General features: G+C 43.0%; 1 protein-coding gene and 1 pseudogene across 1 annotated transcript; both read right to left on the bottom strand.

Moving 5' to 3' along the window:
• The window catches only part of LOC123408568, a 37624-nt pseudogene extending 35064 nt beyond the window's left edge, over nucleotides 1-2560 (bottom strand).
• Nucleotides 2561-3770: 1210 nt separating this feature from the next.
• LOC123408566 lies at nucleotides 3771-5583 on the bottom strand. The gene is made up of 3 exons (XM_045101645.1): nucleotides 5149-5583; nucleotides 4980-5058; nucleotides 3771-4309 (listed from the first exon to the last, which is right to left on the bottom strand). The coding sequence occupies exons 1-3, from the start codon at nucleotides 5581-5583 to the stop codon at nucleotides 3771-3773; spliced, it is 1053 nt and encodes a 350-aa protein (XP_044957580.1).
• Nucleotides 5584-17627: the final 12044 nt, after the last annotated feature.

Below are 17627 nucleotides of genomic sequence, written 5' to 3'. Positions count from 1 at the left end.
ATTTGAATGGAACTAACCTGGACTAACGCTGTTTTCAGCAGAATTGCCTTGGTGTTATTTTTGTGCAGAAATCAAAGTTCTCCAAACATCTTGAAAATTTACGGGGAGAAGTTTTGGAAAATATAAAAAATATCTACGCCAAGTTCCACCTCAGGGGGTGGGCCAGTGGGCCACAAGCCCCTGCTCCGCCACCACCCCCTGGTGGCGGTGGGCAGGCTTGTGGGGCCCATAGGCACCTGCCGCCCCCAACTCCAGCTCTATAAGTTGCCTTTCGTCCCAGAAAAAATAAAAAGAGAAGTTTTCGTCGCGTTTTCGATACGGAGGCGCCGCCACCTCCTGTTCTTCATCTCGAGGGCACATGTGGAGATCGTCTTGGGCTCCGGAGAGGGGAAATCGTTGCCATCGTCATCATCAACCTTCTTCCCTCTCCAATTCCATGAAGCTCTTCGTCGTTCGTGAGTAATCTATTCGTAGGCTCGCTGGGCGGTGATGAGTAGGATGAGATCTATCATGTAAGTGAGTTAGTTTTGATGGGGATTGATCCCTAGTATCCACTATGTTCTGAGATTGATGTTGCTACTACTTTGCCATGCTTAATGCTTGTCACTAGGGCCCGAGTGCCATGATTTCAGATCAAAAATTATTATGTTGTCACCAATATATGTGTGTTTTAGATCCGATCTTGTAAGTTGTAGTTACCTACTATGTGTTATGATCCGACAACCCCGGAGTGACAATAACCGGAACCACTCCCGGTGATGACCATAGTTTGAGGAGTTCATGTGTTCACCAAGTGCTAATGCGTTGGTCCGGTTCTTTATTAAAAGGAGAACCTTAATATCCCGTAGTTTCCATTTGGACCCCGCTACCACGGGAGGGATGGACAATAGATGTCATGCAAGTTCTTTTCCCTAAGCACGTATGACAACACACGAAATGCATGCCTACATCACATTGACGAACGGGAGCTGGCCACATATCTCTCCGTGTTATAGCTGTTGCATGATGAGTATCATCCAAACAAATCACCGACACATTGCCTACGAGTTTGTCCTACTGCTGTTACTTGTCTTGCTTTGTTGTTGCTACTACTACTGTTGCCACTGCTGTTACTTGTCTGGCTTTGCTGTTGCTGCTACTACTGTTGCTACTGCTGTTACTTTTCTTGCTTTGCTGCTGCTGCTACTACTGTTGCTACTACTGTCGCTTGCTACTGTTGCTACTTGCTACAGCTGTCACTACTACTGTTCCTTGCCGCTGCTATTGCTCGTTACACTGCCGTTACTCGCTACTCTGCTATTACTACTGTGCTTCCAGATACTAATCTTTGAGGTGTGGTTGAATCTGACAAATTCAGCTGCTAATACTTGAGAGTATACTCGCACCTCCCGTCATGCAAACCAACAAATTGGGTCGAATACTCTACCCTCGAAAACTGTTGCGAACCCACGCGCTCGTGGGCCATCAACAACATTCTTCCAGTCTCATTACTGGGGAGTGCTTTCAGCATTCTTCTTGTGCCGTTGCAGGAGTAGGTTTGTTGTCATAAGCATTCGTCTAGCTAACGCCAGAGATTGCAGATCAGTTTACTGTCCATCAATGATTGTTATCTCACGCCTTGGTTCCTTGGCAGCACGAGTAGGAGGCAGTAGGTTGGTACCGTCAATCATGACACCAATAGTATCTAGCAATTTGGACACATATAATATTATTAGTTCAAATTGATATCACAGATATATTTCAAGTTTGTATAAAAGGGCCGCTAAAGAGTAACCTGACAGAATTTCCTTTGATCCAATACGTTTTTAAATATTTAAAAATTGCAATGCATTATGAGCAAGCAAGGGAAAACCTACTGGTCGAGGAACAATAGGAGTAACAGTGGTTGTTTTTATGAAAGGAAGTCTTTGTGGATGATCTGATGTTGTGTAGATATATTTGGGCCTTTCGATGAGATAGTTCCAAATTTTGTACACTGACCCCTCTCTCATTCTTTCCTGAAACTGATGCACTATATCCGACGGGATCACTCCTTTGATTACTCCTCCCTGCAGAATTAATTTGGTAGAAGAGCTCAAGATGGTATTCTATCCAGAAGAAGTGTATGTTTTGAAGAAAGTAAAATTGATAGCAATGTACATTCAGTTCACTTGCCTTACGGTCTACCATGACAAAATTGATGGCAAATTATTTAGATGCGTCGATGGTATAGTGATCCCATATCCTTCCAATACGAACAATGAAGGTAAGACCGTACGCACCCTTCACCAAATCTTTGAACAGTGCATCTTCCTTCATGGTAAGCTACAATCTGTGAAAGTAAACATGATTCTGAGATAGCTACAATGTGAAAGTGGCTAATTTGTACGTTGGTCATACGACAACACACAGTGGAGACCCGCTTACGCAGCGGCAGCAAGCGGTGGCTGCATGCAACGGTGGCGCGCACGCCCACCGACGGCAGGCAACGGTTGCCCTCGCGCCCAACGTCAGGAAGTGGCACTTGCCCAGACGCCTGGTGGCAGCACGAGCCGGCGAGTATACACGCTCGGCAACGCATGTCGGCTACAGCTGCACGCCGCGCACACGCGACAGTAGGCGGCTCTGGCCACCAAATATTGTGTATGCATGCATGCACGGCAGAACGCGATGATTGCGACCAGGGATCTGAGCGGTGCGACCTTCTTTCTAACTTCGGCCAAGGAGGCCACCAACACCGTTAGGGCTTATTTGGTTCCAGGGAAACTAATCCCCTAGTGGAACTAATCCACTAGGGGATCGAATTGATCCCTGCCTGTCACCAATCCACTCCATAGCTCATCCATGTCAAACCCCTTCTCTTCACACTCATTTGGTTCTCTCAAACTAAAAGGGGGGTTTGGTTCAGTTATTAATGACCTATCAATTTCAACAAGAAAAACAAACATCCTTGATAATTCAGCACAGATTACATAGCATTTGAATGCAGCACTAGCATATATAAGCAAGAACTTTTGTGATAATTCAACACAGATTACATATCATCCTTGATAATTTAGTACAAACTACTCCAAACTTTTGCGATTCATTTGAAAATAAATAAACAACATTTGTTCCTCGATTGTGCACTTCTCGCCGATGGGCCTACTCATATCCATGTTCTTGAGCTGGCATTTCTGGTTCAAGCAAGGCATAATAAGGGTCATGAACCATGAACTCATCATTAAACAAAGATCTAATTAAGAAAAACTACAAGATACTACAGGACCAATATATTTGCAGAACTACAGGATAGTGAATTAGACAGCAAATGTGTGTCTGATTAACAGAAATAAAGCAAAAATGATGGTCCTAATTAACTTATAGTAGCAGTTAGCATGAACCACATAGTAGTTATCCGTTACAAGTCAGACAACAAATGTGTACACTGACCCAAAACTCTCGTCAAGGATAGTGACTCAATCGAGAACTCAATGTATGAAATGCAGACTAATCCCGGTCTCCACTACACACATTGCAGCAGAGAAGCAACACAAATGGTGTCGAGTATAAATGCATCAGATCCAATAGCAGAAATAGAGCAAATGTGTGTTCAGTCCCTGTGGCGTTTTATCACATTAAACTTAGCATACAAACAGACTTCTAGAGCAACTTATCTATTAGTATTAGATTTTGCTGAATAAAAAGTTCAAAACTTTGTGTTACCACTAGACTTCTAGAGCATAAGTAAGCAAGTAGAGAAATTATAGTATGTGCCACTCCTAGATGCAAGATATTATAGTATACCTGACTCAAGCTAGTCTACCCAATTGCCTCCTCAACCACATGATGCGACTTGATGGATCGGCGCTGAGTAAAATCTCTCTCTTTTGTTCATTCATGAAAACATCAAAGGCATCTACTTTTTCTTCAGTGCTTAGCTCTTCAATTTCGTTCGCCACAGCGATGCATTTCTTGATTGAAAACTCATCTACATCAGCCTTGGCTCTCTCCCTTGCTGCAGCTTCCTCTCCATCTTGCTTGGTCTTCATGGCAATATAGCTCTCCATCATCCCTGCAACATCAGCTTTCTTGCGTTTCTTTGGCTCCTTCTCCACTCGCTTCCCAACAGTACCTTGAACCTCCATAGGATATTTTCCAACAGCTTTTTCTGGTTGCTGGCTAGAGATGCTTATCTCATCGTCGTCGTCATCATCATCCACTCTCTCTTCCATATCCAGAAATGTGCTCTCTCTCTCGAAAGGCTCATCGACATTATCAACTTGAGTAAGAATAGGATGTTGAGAAGGTTCAGATGACGTGAAGTTCAAAGTTCCTTCGGCTGTTTGTCCTACACAAGGAAAATGACATAATAGATCAATTAAACATAAATGTGAATTTATATTTACAAAGATCCTGCTTTTTGGCATCGAATAGGTTCACCACCTCAATGATGACCTATGCTACTATCTCTGCATATTTATATTTACAAAGTGCCAGGACAAAAAGCCACAAAAGAAAGACCCCATCCCCGATTTATTTATGCACATATAATGCGTGTTTGTGTGATCGGTTATTAAACAACCAACGCCACATTCTTGCGCTGTTCGTCACCAAAGGACTTACTACTGTGCTTCCATTAAAAAAACAACAATGTACTGACTACTCTAACATGCTGATTCTGAATTTCGATTTCTAAATAGTTGAGGATCCAACAAACAGAACCAACATAGTATGACAAGAGAGCCATTTATTAATTAACCACACTTTGACAAGCAAATTAAGACTGACTGGGTGGAGCATATCTCCATCTCATGCCCCTACCCCCTACCCAACCAAAACAAGAGGAGGGAGCAAGAACTAGCAACATGGGGGGCACAAGCAAAAAAAAGAATCTAGCAATTCCTAGAGATCAAATTCTAAAGATGCTAACATAAAATGCACAAAGAGGTGGGAAATTAAGCAGGAAGGGAAGGAAGGAATGAAGGGGGTGCTACTCAGTATAAATAAGTTCAGCTCACCATCATGTAGCTCTCCTAAAGCATCAAACAATGGAAAGGAAGCCCTGTTAGAGCGGAACTTCTTCGCTTTAGGAAATGACTAAAAAGAGAATAAATTAATTGGTGAATAGCCACACAAGAATTTATCACAATGAGGACAGAAGGCTAGATGAGGACAGAATTAACTTACAATGAGAATATTTTCCCACAATGCAGGTTCAGCCACCACCATCTTCCTTGAGTCATCCCATGAGATTCCGCTTTGCATCCTTGCTTCTTTGAGGAAGCGATAGTCCCTTTTGAGCTCCTTTTCCTTATTTTGTATCTGCAGCTTTGTGAATAAAGCATATGGATGCTTCTCATTCATTTCTCTTGTTATCTTGTTCCATGCTTCAGTAGACCATCCATTGTCTCCCCTAAATAATGGGTTGTTATGCTCATGAAACAACTCAACTAGAGTCTTCTCTTGTTCAAAAGTCCATGATGCTCTAGCTTTTGGAGATGCCCCTTTCCTTTTTGAGGTACAACCTTTTGGAGATGTCCCTTTCCTTTTTGTAATACAAGCTTTTGGTGACAACTTCTTGGACGGAGCCACGAACTTCGGAGAAACTCTTCCAAACATCATAGCTGTTGAGCACAATAATATAAGTAACATTCTTATCTAACTTAGTCATGAAAAAATTATGTGCTAACAATTATGGAAAGAAACAAAGAGTTCAGATTACTAACTCTTTCCACATCCTCACGCCTCCCCACATCTTCCTTGCTACTGTTGGCGATAAATGACTGTAACATCCCAAAATTATAAATTTTGGAATGTTAATATAATTAGTAGATTGATTGTTTGGTTGTTTGCTGAGTGATTGAAACTTGTGTGAAGTTTGAAACTTTTCGAAAATTTTGAATGAGAGGGAATAAAATGACTTTCCCCTTCTCCGGTGAATTCAAATTCAATCTTTTGAAAGCAAAGAGAGAAGATGACATGACTTCTTCAACTATAAATAATTTGAACGGAGATATTTGCATTGAATTATTTTGCATTTCCATTCATTTTCTTCGTGCAAGAAATGCCGGGAAATACATTCTAAAGAGCGACTGTTATTTGCACCCTAAAACTTAGAGGGTCATTTGAAAATTATTGGCAAAAGAAAATAAACCTTTTAGGCAATTTTGTGAAAATAATTTTTTCTGAAGTTTTTATTTTTGCCTTGGAAAAATGCCCATCATCTATATTTTATTTTTCTGATAATTTTAGTATATAAAAACTCTTTATTCCGAATTGATTTGATTTCCTTTTTAACGTTTTAGTTTCCTAGTTTTGAAAATAGGAAGGAAATCACTTTTATTAGGAATACCTCCTGGCCCATTAAAACCTATCCCTATTTTGGCCCAAGAGAGATCATCTCCTACCTCCATCTCTTCTTCACGTGACACGAAGTTTCCTTCCATGGAGAGGAGAATCCCCACCTCCGGGATTCACGAAATCCTTTCCCTCCCAGCGCCTCCCGTCGCCTCTATAAGAAGCCCCACGTCCTCCTCGTTCCATTCCCGTTGAAATCTTCTCCTCTCCTCGCCTCTAACTCGTGCCCCACCTCGCCGGAGTTGTCGCCGGAGAACCTCACCAGAGAACTCCTCCACCAGCAGATTTCCACCACCTCGCTGCACCTCCTCCACCTCCACCCTTCGGCCACCTCTCCCCACCACCTCGGCCCCCTCCACCGCCACCCCCTTGCCACCCCGTCGCCCTCCACCCTTCGGTTCCTCCCCTGGAACCAGTGACCAGCACCACCACGCGAGGAGCTCTCCTCCTCCACCTCGCCCCGCCCTACAGCCCCCCCTCTCCACCTCGCCCCCCCTCCCCTACCAGGAGCACCCCCCACCTTCGCCCCCCCTTCCCCACTCCCGCCGCCCCCCCTCCCCACCGGAGCACCTCCTTCCCACCTCGCCACCAGCAGCCACGGGAGCAACTCTCCCAGCCGAAGGTAACTTCTCCCCTCTCTGTTCTTCCTCTTTTCTTATTTTGTAACCGTTAGATCTTGGATATATGATTTAGATTAGATCTAGGAATAACCTTTCGGTTTAGTTTAGAAAACCATCGGTTTTTTTGTTCACTTATTCTTTTAGCCAGTAGTTTTGTTAAGCCTAGGCCGTTTGCTCCAAGCAATGCAACAAACAGCACCCGCAGCCAATAGCAACATGCAACGTGTACCCCCTTAGTTAGCTACATTAGCTTCAGTTTTTCTGTCTATATTACAAAAACAGAAAGTTTCAATTTTGTTTTGGCCACAACTTTTGATCCCGAAGTCCAATGATAGTGATTCTTTTTCCAGTAGCTCACAAATTTCCTGTAGTTTTTAAAAACATATAATTGGTCTATGTTTGAAATTTTCAAATACAAGTTAGATCAGGTTTAGTTTAAACCTTGTTTTGCCTATTCGAGGAGTTTAAAAATAGCTTTTAATTTGATTCGTTTTGGTACTGATCACTAGTGACCTTATTTATCAGTGGTAAAAATTTCAGATTTGCTTGAGTACTTTAGCTCACTGTTTCACCTGTTTTAGGATTTCGGCTAAATTCCTTTTCTATCTTTGTTTTAAAATATTTTATTTATTATTTCAGAAACATTATTATGTTTTGTTTCTGTTAGATAAAACAGTAGTTTTGCAACAAGTTTTTATTTTATTTTTATTGTTTTCATGAAATCAATTCTAGTTCTCTAATAACTTGCAATTGATTTCTCTACTGTTTCAACTCCCATTTGAAAATACTTCCAAAATAGTTTTATGTAAAATACTTTATTTTATGTTAGTTAAACTTATATCTTAGTTCCTTGTTATTATTTTCTGTTAGACAAAAACTATTTAGTGTTTGACGTAGTAGAAGACTCCCTAGTCTTATTTGAAGTTTCCTTCGGATTCCTATTCGCTCTCTCTTTTGTTTTGATTGCTAGAATGATTGCTAGTATGAGTGCTTATGTGAATGATATGTTTGTTATATAGATTTCATTGGAGAGTGACGAGTAGTCTATCAAGTTATTTTCTCGAGAAATTCTTCTTCGTCAACATCACCAGGCAAGTCACTTTGATCATACTATCACCTATGTTTTATGCATCGTAGTTCTACCATCCTATGCCCAATTGCATGCTGAGTAGGTACTTGGAAATTTTAGTATAGATTGTAGTATCATGTGTTAGGCACACAACAACCCCGATACTTGGCCCCGGGACGACAAATTTCATATTGCTATGCTTGAGTAGACGGGATTTCGGTTGAGTGCATAACACGAGTGATGCAAGGTTGATTAATAATCAAGACCGGTTAAGACAAGATTTTCAAGACCTCGGACGCAATGCAACTCTGGGTGAAGGACGGTTGATCGGCTCCCTGGGGAACCCAGTGGATGCCCGGGATGCTGGCGACGGCCATGACATCCTGCGGAAAGCTTCACCCAGGCTCAAAGAGACGGACGGATATTTTCAAGACCCAAGGCTTACCTGCACAGCCACAAGTCATTATGGGCTCTGGCTTGGTTGGACAACGCGGCGACTCTAGACAGGCGGTGCTAGCAGATGTAGAAGAACGGTACGAATGGATGGGCACCGACAGGGATTCAGAGGGACCCGTTGAAAGACCCTGTTTTGATCATCCGGTCTTCAAACATCCTGAAGTGCGAGGACATACTCGGAGGCGATCAAATCTTGTGGGGAACGTGTGCAAAACTCTGCAGAGTACTCAAACCTAATCGATTAGCCGTGTCCACGGTCATGGACGACTTGAGCCAAAGGAACTGAAGTTATCTGGATTTCTCAACACCATTACATATATTTGATGAGGGTATTATTGATAACCTGGGTACGAGAACTGGTTGGCGGAACCATCTCGTTAACAACCAACAATGTAGTAACATTTTGCTTTTAGCCCCTCTTGTTGTAGGATAAAATTGGCTTTATGCAAAACTTATAGCCCCACCTGCCAAATATGCATGTAGAGATAGATGATATTTTACCCCTCTCATATGTGACTTGCCGGCATATTCAATATGCTGACCCACACGGCTGCAACGCCTTATGTTGCAGATATTTTTCTTCGACGAGTAAGAGTACGATTCAGGGTTACGGTCTACACTCAACTTGCCGTTGGTGTTTATTGGGACTCCGCTCCCTTGACCGCATCCGCTGAGATAATTAAGGTATATATCGGTTTTACGCTATTTTACATGTGATTGCACTTTGATATATACATTGATGTACTGTGTGTGCCAGCATACTGATCCAGGGATGGCACAGAAACACAGAGGCTTGACTCGTCTTGAGTCGGGTCGCTACAATGACATAATCTTCCCACATCTTTATTGCAATCGTGTCTCTATCATCATCTCCATGAACTATTTGATTACTCAACGACTCCACATCATTGTGGTATTGATTATCACCTCTCGGGAGATCAACAAAATCCCTCGCTGGTATGTTATTGGGCTGATTGTCTAACCACTCCTCGTCACCTTTATGCATTCTAATGATATTATGAAAAATCGCAGCATTTGCCGGTATCTTGACTTAGTTCTCTATGCGATGAATTGTACCAACTTTGAGGATAGGAAATCGTTTTTTCACAACCCCCAAAGCCCTCTCTATATAATTCCTTAATATAGCATGACGAAGGTTGAATAATTCCTTGTAGTTCCTTGGTCGACGTTGACCACACTGGAACTCTTTCATGTGATATCTAACTCCACGATATGATGGTGTATTAGCATAGCCACCATCAAGAAGGAAGAATTTTCCTTCATGAACATGAAACCCATTATTCAAAGCCGATCTAAGGACTTTCGCATCCGTTGCAGATCCCTCCCAGCCACATGAGAGGAAAGTGAAATTTAAATCAAAGTCGCAAGCCAACATCACATTGTGACTTAGTGTGCCCTTTCTATTCCTATATGGAGCAGCTTTGTCTCCTCTTATAGTAATAGGGATATGGGAACCATCGATTGCTCCAATGCAATTCTGCGAGGAAAAGGATGAAGAATGATTTTGTGATCTTGTGAGAAAAATAACTACTTCATAGCTAATACCTAATAAGGTACCTTGAAGTAGGGGAAGAAGCGTGGATTTGTACTAATTGTCTGATGGGTGTGTTGAACATTGGGAAGTTTTAGAAACCTATAGGTGAGAGCAGGGACTATGTTGAAAAATGCCTTGATATGGCGATGTAATGTCTCGCCGCTGTACTTGAACTCGAGTTGTAGATCTTGAAATGATGCATTGTGTGAAAGCATGTACAAGAAGAACCCAAGTTTTTCCTCTACCTTCGCTCTTGTATCATGCATCAGATTATCTCGTCTAAGATAGTTAGCCAATGACTTGAAGATCTCAGGTTCCATACGGAATGCTACTCGGTAATCCATCACGTGACCTTCAAGTATTTCTCGTAGGCGCTCCTTGTCGGACAGTATCGATGTATGCCGATGCTTTTTGGGTACACTAGGACCCAAAAGGTGCAATGCAGGCAACCAGAAAAGCATAATATCATCATCTTCCTCCTCCCTCATCCTCTTTCCATGCACACTTGTCGAATTCATATTACCACTAAGTAACCATCAAATAAAAAAAATTAACCAACAGGATGTCAATTTTTCATCAATGTAATGCATATCACATATGGCAGCACACACATAAATCAATGACAAAGGTAAAGGTTGGATGCATCAAACCTGAATTTTTGACTTGATTTTTTCGACGTTGTTGCTTATGTCGCTTATCTAGATGATGAACTGGTGTATTAACTGGATCCCACGACGGAGGTAATTCGTCCTCTCCCACTCGACCTGCAAAGAAAGTGATCTACAAAAAAAGAGAATATTAGATAACATTTATGCCAAAGAAACTGTACTGAAACTGCAAACAGAAACTGGATACTACAAACTGAAACTGCAAGGGTAAAGGTAATTCTTCCATGAAGCCTATGACCCTCTCTGGATGTAATCCACTGAAATAGTTCATGGCAAACCATCAACTATCAAGGTGTTGTGAAAGATTGCATGGTGAGCAGCAAACAACAAATCAATGCTATTGACGTCCTCGTAACAGAAATGGGATGTCTCGTCTCCCAAAACATAATTTAAAAAAACAGTGTGCCTGCATCCACAACTTAGGTATGTAGAAAATCAGTGTGGCCGACATTAATTACTAGCAGATATCCAGAACTTAAATATAGTAGAAAATCAATGCTACTGATGTCTCGTCCTGGTAACAGAAAAGAGTGGCTGACACTAATTACTAATCCGAGCAAATCAGTGTGCCTGCATCCACAACTTAGATATACTACAGTAGACAGACTGGCAAAGTTTGAAAATGAAGCAATTAGCTCCTACTAGTCACAGCTGGCCAGTACAGAGAACCAAATTCCTAGACGATCGCATTGTTGGGGAACGTCGCATGGGAAACAAAAATTTTCCTACGCGCACGAAGACCTATGATGGTGATGTCCATCTACGAGAGGGGATGTTCGATCTACGTACCCTTGTAGATCGCACAGCAGAAGCGTTAAGAAAATGCAGTTGATGTAGTGGAACGTCCTCACATCCCTCGATCCGCCCCGCGAACCGTCCCGCGATCCGTCCCACGATCTAGTGCCGAACGGACGGCACCTCCGCGTTCAGCAGACGTACAGCTCGACGATGATCCCGGCCTTCTTGATCCAGCAAGAGAGACGGAGAGGTAGATGAGTTCTCCGGCAGCGTGACGGCGCTCTGGAGGTTGGTGGTGATCTAATCTCAGCAGGGCTCCGCCCGAGCTCCGTAGAAACGCGATCTAGAGGTAAAACCGTGGAGATATGCGGTCGGGCTGCCGTGGCAAAGTTGTCTCAAATCAGCCCTAAAACCTCCGTATATATAGGTGGGAGAGGGGGGCCTTGCCTTGGGGCTCAAGGAGCCCCAAGGGGGTCGGCCGAGCCAATGGGGGGAGTCCTCCCCTTCCAAACCGAATCCAACTAGGTTTGGAAGGAGGAGTCCTTCCCCCTTTTCCCACCTCCTCTTTTTTTTTCTTTTTCTTTTTGATTTTCTTCCTATGGCGCATAGGGCCTTCTTGGGCTGTCCCACCATGTATCCACACATGTATCCACACATGTTAGGGACAGTGTTTTGTCTATGTATCCACACATGTATATAAGTCTTCATTCAATACAATTATAGCATGGATAATAAACGATTATCTTGATACAGGAATTATACTAATAACTATATTTATTATTGCCTCTAGGGCATAATTCCAACAGTCTCCCACTTGCACTAGAGTCAATAATCTAGCCTCACATCATCATGCGAATTACATTGTAATAAACTAACACCCATACAGTTGTGGTGTTGATCATGCTTTGCCCGTGGAAGAAGTTTAGTCAGCGGGTCTGCTACATTCAGATCCGTGTGCACTTTGCATATATTTACATCCTCCCCTTCGACGTAGTCACGGATGAGGTTGAAGCGTCGTTTGATGTGTCTGGTCTTCTTGTGAAACCGTGGTTCCTTTGATAAGGCAATGGCACCCGTGTTGTCACAGAACAAGGTTATTGGATTCAGTGCGCTTGGCACCACTCCAAGATCCGTCATGAACTGCTTCATCCAGACCCCCTCCTTAGCCGCCTCCAAGGCAGACATGTACTCCGCTTCACATGTAGAATCTGCTACGACGCTTTGCTTGGAACTGCACCACCTTACCGCACCCCCATTAAGAATAAATAAGTATCCGGTCTGCGACTTAGAGTCGTCCGGATCTGTGTCAAAGCTTGCATCGACGTAACCCTTTACGGCGAGCTCTTCGTCACCTCCATACACGAGAAACATCTCCTTAGTCCTTTTCAGGTACTTCAGGATATTCTGGACCGCCGTCTAGTGATCCACTCCTGGATTACTCTGGAACCTGCCTGCCATACTTATGCACAGCATTGCATACATGATAGAACCTATGGCTGAAGCATAGGGGACGGTGCTCATATGCTCTCTATCCTCATCAGTTACTGGGCACTGAGTCTTACACAATCTCGTACCTTGTAAAACTGGCAAGAACCCTTTCTTGGACTGTTCCATTTTGAACCTCTTCAAAACTTTATCAAGGTATGTGCTTTGTGAAAGTCCTATCAGGCGTTTTGATCTATCCCTATAGATCTTAATGCCTAGAATGTAAGCAACTTCTCCTAGGTCCTTCATAGAGAAACTTTTATTCAAGTAATCCTTTATGCTCTCCAAAAACTCTACGTTGTTTCCAATCAGCAATATGTCATCCACATATAATATTAGAAACGCCACAGAGCTCCCACTCACTTTCTTGTAAATACAAGATTCTCCAACCACTTGTATAAACCCAAATGCTTTGATCACCTCATCAAAGCGTTTGTTCCAACTCCGAGATGCTTGCACCAGTCCATAAATGGATCGCTGGAGCTTCCACACCTTGTTAGCATTCTTAGGATCGACAAAACCTTCGGGTTGCATCATATACAACTCTTCCTTAAGGAACGCCGTTTTGACATCCATCTGCCAGATTTCATAATCGAAAAATGCAGCTATTGCTAACATGATTCTGACGGACTTAAGCGTCGCTATGGGTGAGAATGTCTCATCGTAGTCAACTCCTTGAACTTGTGAAAAAACCTTTGCCACAAGTCGAGCTTTCTAAACGGTCACATTCCCGTTAGCGTCTGTCTTCTTCTTAAAGATCCATTTGTTCTGAATAGCCTTGCGGCCTTCAGGTAGTACTTCCAAAGTCCACACTTTGTTCTCATACATGGATTCTATCTCGGACTTCATGGCCTCTAGCCATTTGTTGGAATCTGGGCCCACCATTGCTTCTTCATAATTTGCAGGTCCATTGTTGTCCAACAACATGATTGACAAAACGGGATTACCGTACCACTCTGGAGCAGCACGTGGTCTCGTCGACCTGCGTGGTTCGACAGGAACTTGAACCCGAGTTTCATGATCATCATCATTAACTTCCTCCTCAACCGGCGTCGCAACGACAGAGGTTTCCCCTTGCCCTACACCACCATCTAGAGGGATGAGAGGTTCGACAACCTCATCAAGTTCTATCTTCCTCCCACTCAATTCTCTCGAGAGAAACTACTTCTCGAGAAAAGCTCCGTTTTTAGCAACAAACACTTTGCCCTCGGATTTGAGATAGAAGGTGTACCCAACTGTCTCTTTCGGGTAACCTATGAAGATGCACTTTTCCTCTTTGGGTTCCAGCTTTTCAGGCTGAAGCTTTTTGACATAAGCATCACGTCCCCAAACATTAAGAAACGACAACTTTGGCCTTTTTGCCATACCACAGTTCGTATGGTGTCGTCTCAACGGATTTTGATGGTGCCCTATTTAAAGTGAATGCAGCTGTGTCTAATGCATAACCCCAAAACGATAATGGCAAATCGATAAGAGACATCATAGATCGCACCATCTCTAATAAAGTACGATTACGACGTTCGGACACACCATTACGCTGTGGTGTTCCAGGCGGTGTCAACTGTGAAACAATTCCACATTGTCTTAAGTGAGCACCAAACTCGAAACTCAGATATTCACCCCCACGATCAGACCGTAGGAACTTGATCTTCTTGTTACGATGATTTTCAACTTCACTCTGAAATTGCTTGAACTTTTCAAATGTTTCAGACTTGTGCTTCATTAAGTAGATATATCCATATCTACTCAAATCGTTAGTGAAGGTGAGAAAATAACGATATCCGCCGCGTGCCTCTACGCTCATCGGACCGCACACATCGGTATGTATGATTTCCAACAAGTCACTCGCACGCTCAATTGTTCCGGAGGACGGAGTTTTAGTCATCTTGCCCATGAGGCATGGTTCGCACGTGTCAAGTGAATCAAAGTCAAGTGACTCCAAAAGTCCATCGGCATGGAGTTTCTTCATGCGTTTTACACCAATATGACCTAAGCGGCAGTGCCACAAAAATATGGCGCTATCATTGTTAACTCTAAATCTTTTGGTCTCAATGTTATGTATATGTGTATCACTATCAAGATTCAATATGAACAATCCTCTCACATTGGGTGCATGACCATAAAAGATGTTACTCATAGAAATAGAACAACCATTATTCTCTGACTTAAAAGAGTAACCGTCTCGCAATAAACAAGATCCAGATATAATGTTCATGCTCAACGCAGGCACTAAATAACAATTATTCAAGTTCATAACTAATCCTGATGGTAACTGAAGTGAAACTGTGCCGACGGCGATTGCATCAACCTTGGAACCATTTCCTACGCGCATCGTCACTTCATCTTTTGCCAGCCTTCGTCTATTCCGTAGTTCCTGTTTCGAGTTGCAAATATGAGCAACAGAACCGGTATCGAATACCCAGGCACTACTACGAGAGCCGGTTAAGTACACATCAATAACATGTATATCAAATATACATGATTTTTCTTTGGTCGCCTTCTTATCAGCCAGATACTTGGGGCAGTTGCGCTTCCAGTGACCCATACCCTTGCAATAGTAGCACTCTGTTTCAGGCTTAGGTCCAGCTTTGGGTTTCTTCGTCGGATTGGCAACAGGCTTGCCGCTCTTCTTTGAATTACCCTTCTTGCCTTTGCCATTTCTCTTGAAACTAGTGGTCTTATTCACCATCAACACTTGATGCTCTTTATGGAGTTCAGACTCTGCGACTTTCAGCATCGCAAACAACTCGCCGGGTGACTTGTTCATCCCTTGCATGTTGTAGTTCAATACAAAGCCCTTATAGCTTGGCGGCAGTGATTGAAGGATTCTGTCAGTGATAGCCTCTTGCGGGAGTTCAATCCCCAGCTCAGCTAGACGGTTTGAGTACCCAGACATTTTGAGCACATGTTCACTGACAGACGAATTCTCCTCCATCATGCAAGCATATAATTTATCGAAGGTCTCATACCTCTCGATCCGGGCGTTCTTCTGAAAGATAAACTTCAACTCCTGGAACATGTCATATGCTCCATGACGCTCAAAGCAACGTTGAAGTCCCGGTTCTAAGCCATACACGACTGCACATTGAACTACTGAGTAGTCCTCCTTACGTGTTAACCAAGCGTTCTTAACATCCTGGTCAGCCGTAGCGGGTGGTTCATCTCCTAGCGCAGCATTAAGGACATAATCCTTCTTCCCAGCTTGTAATATTAGCTTAAGATTACGAGCCCAGTCTACAAAGTTGCTTCCATCATCTTTCAACTTAGCTTTCTCTAGGAACGTATTAAAATTCAGGGTGACTGTCGCGTGAGCCATGATCTGCAACACAAATATATTCAAAGTGGACTTAGACTATGTTCAAGATAATTAGAGTTTAACTTAATCAATTTACTTGCTAAACTCCCACTCAAAAAGTACATCTCTCTAGTCATTTGAGTGGTTCATGACCCACTTACACTAGCTCAAGTCCGGTCATCACGTGAGTTGAGTATAGTTTCAGTGGTAAGCATCCCTATGCTAATCATATCATCTATATGATTCATGATCGATCTTTCGGTCTCATGTGTTCCGAGGCCATGTATGCACATGCTAGGCTCGTCAAGCTTAACCCAAGTGTTCCGCCTGTGCAACTGTTTTGCACCCGTTGTATGTGAACGTTGAGTCTATCACACCCGATCATCACGTGGTGTCTCGAAACGACGAACTGTAGCAATGGTGCACAGTCGGGGAGAACACAATTTCGTCTTGAAATTTTAGTGAGAGATCACCTCATAATGCTACCGTCGTTCTAAGCAAAATAAGGTGCATAAAAGGATTAACATCACATGCAATTCATAAGTGACATGATATGGCCATCATCACGTGCTCCTTGATCTCCATCACCAAAGCACCGGCACGATCTTCTTGTCACCGGCGCCACACCATGATCTCCATCAACGTGTCGCCATCGGGGTTGTCGTGCTACTCATGCTATTACTACTAAAGCTACATCCTAGCAAAATAGTAAACGCATCTGCAAGCACAAACGTTAGTTTAAAGACAACCCTATGGCTCCTGCCGGTTGCCGTACCATCGACGTGCAAGTCGATATTATCTATTACAACATGATCATCTCATACATCCAATATATCACATCACATCGTTGGCCATATCACATCACAAGCATACCCTGCAAAAACAAGTTAGACGTCCTCTAATTTTGTTGTTGCATGTTTTACGTGGTGACCATGGGTATCTAGTAGGATCGCATCTTACTTACGCAAACACCACAACGGAGATATATGAATTGCTATTTAACCTTATACAAGGACATCCTCGGTCAAATCCGATTCAACTAAAGTTGGAGAAACTGACACTTGCAAGTCATCTTTGAGCAAGGGGGTTACTCGTAGCGATGAAACCAGTCTCTCGTAAGCGTACGAGTAATGTCGGTCCAAGCCGCTTCAATCCAACAATACTGCGGAATCAAGAAAATACTAAGGAGGGAAGCAAAACGCACATCACCGCCCACAAAAACTTTTGTGGTCTACTCGAGAAGACATCTACGCATGAACCTCGCTCATGATGCCACTGTTGGGGAACGTCGCATGGGAAACAAACATTTCCTACGCGCACGAAGACCTATCATGGTGATGTCCATCTACGAGAGGGGATATTCGATCTACGTACCCTTGTAGATCGCACAGCAGAAGCGTTAAGAAAACGCGGTTGATGTAGT

This window comes from Hordeum vulgare, chromosome 7H (genome assembly GCF_904849725.1).
Source record: "Hordeum vulgare subsp. vulgare chromosome 7H, MorexV3_pseudomolecules_assembly, whole genome shotgun sequence".
NCBI lineage: Eukaryota > Viridiplantae > Streptophyta > Magnoliopsida > Poales > Poaceae > Hordeum > Hordeum vulgare.
Note: the sequence above shows the minus strand (reverse complement) of the source record. Positions and strands in the feature narration are given on the sequence as shown.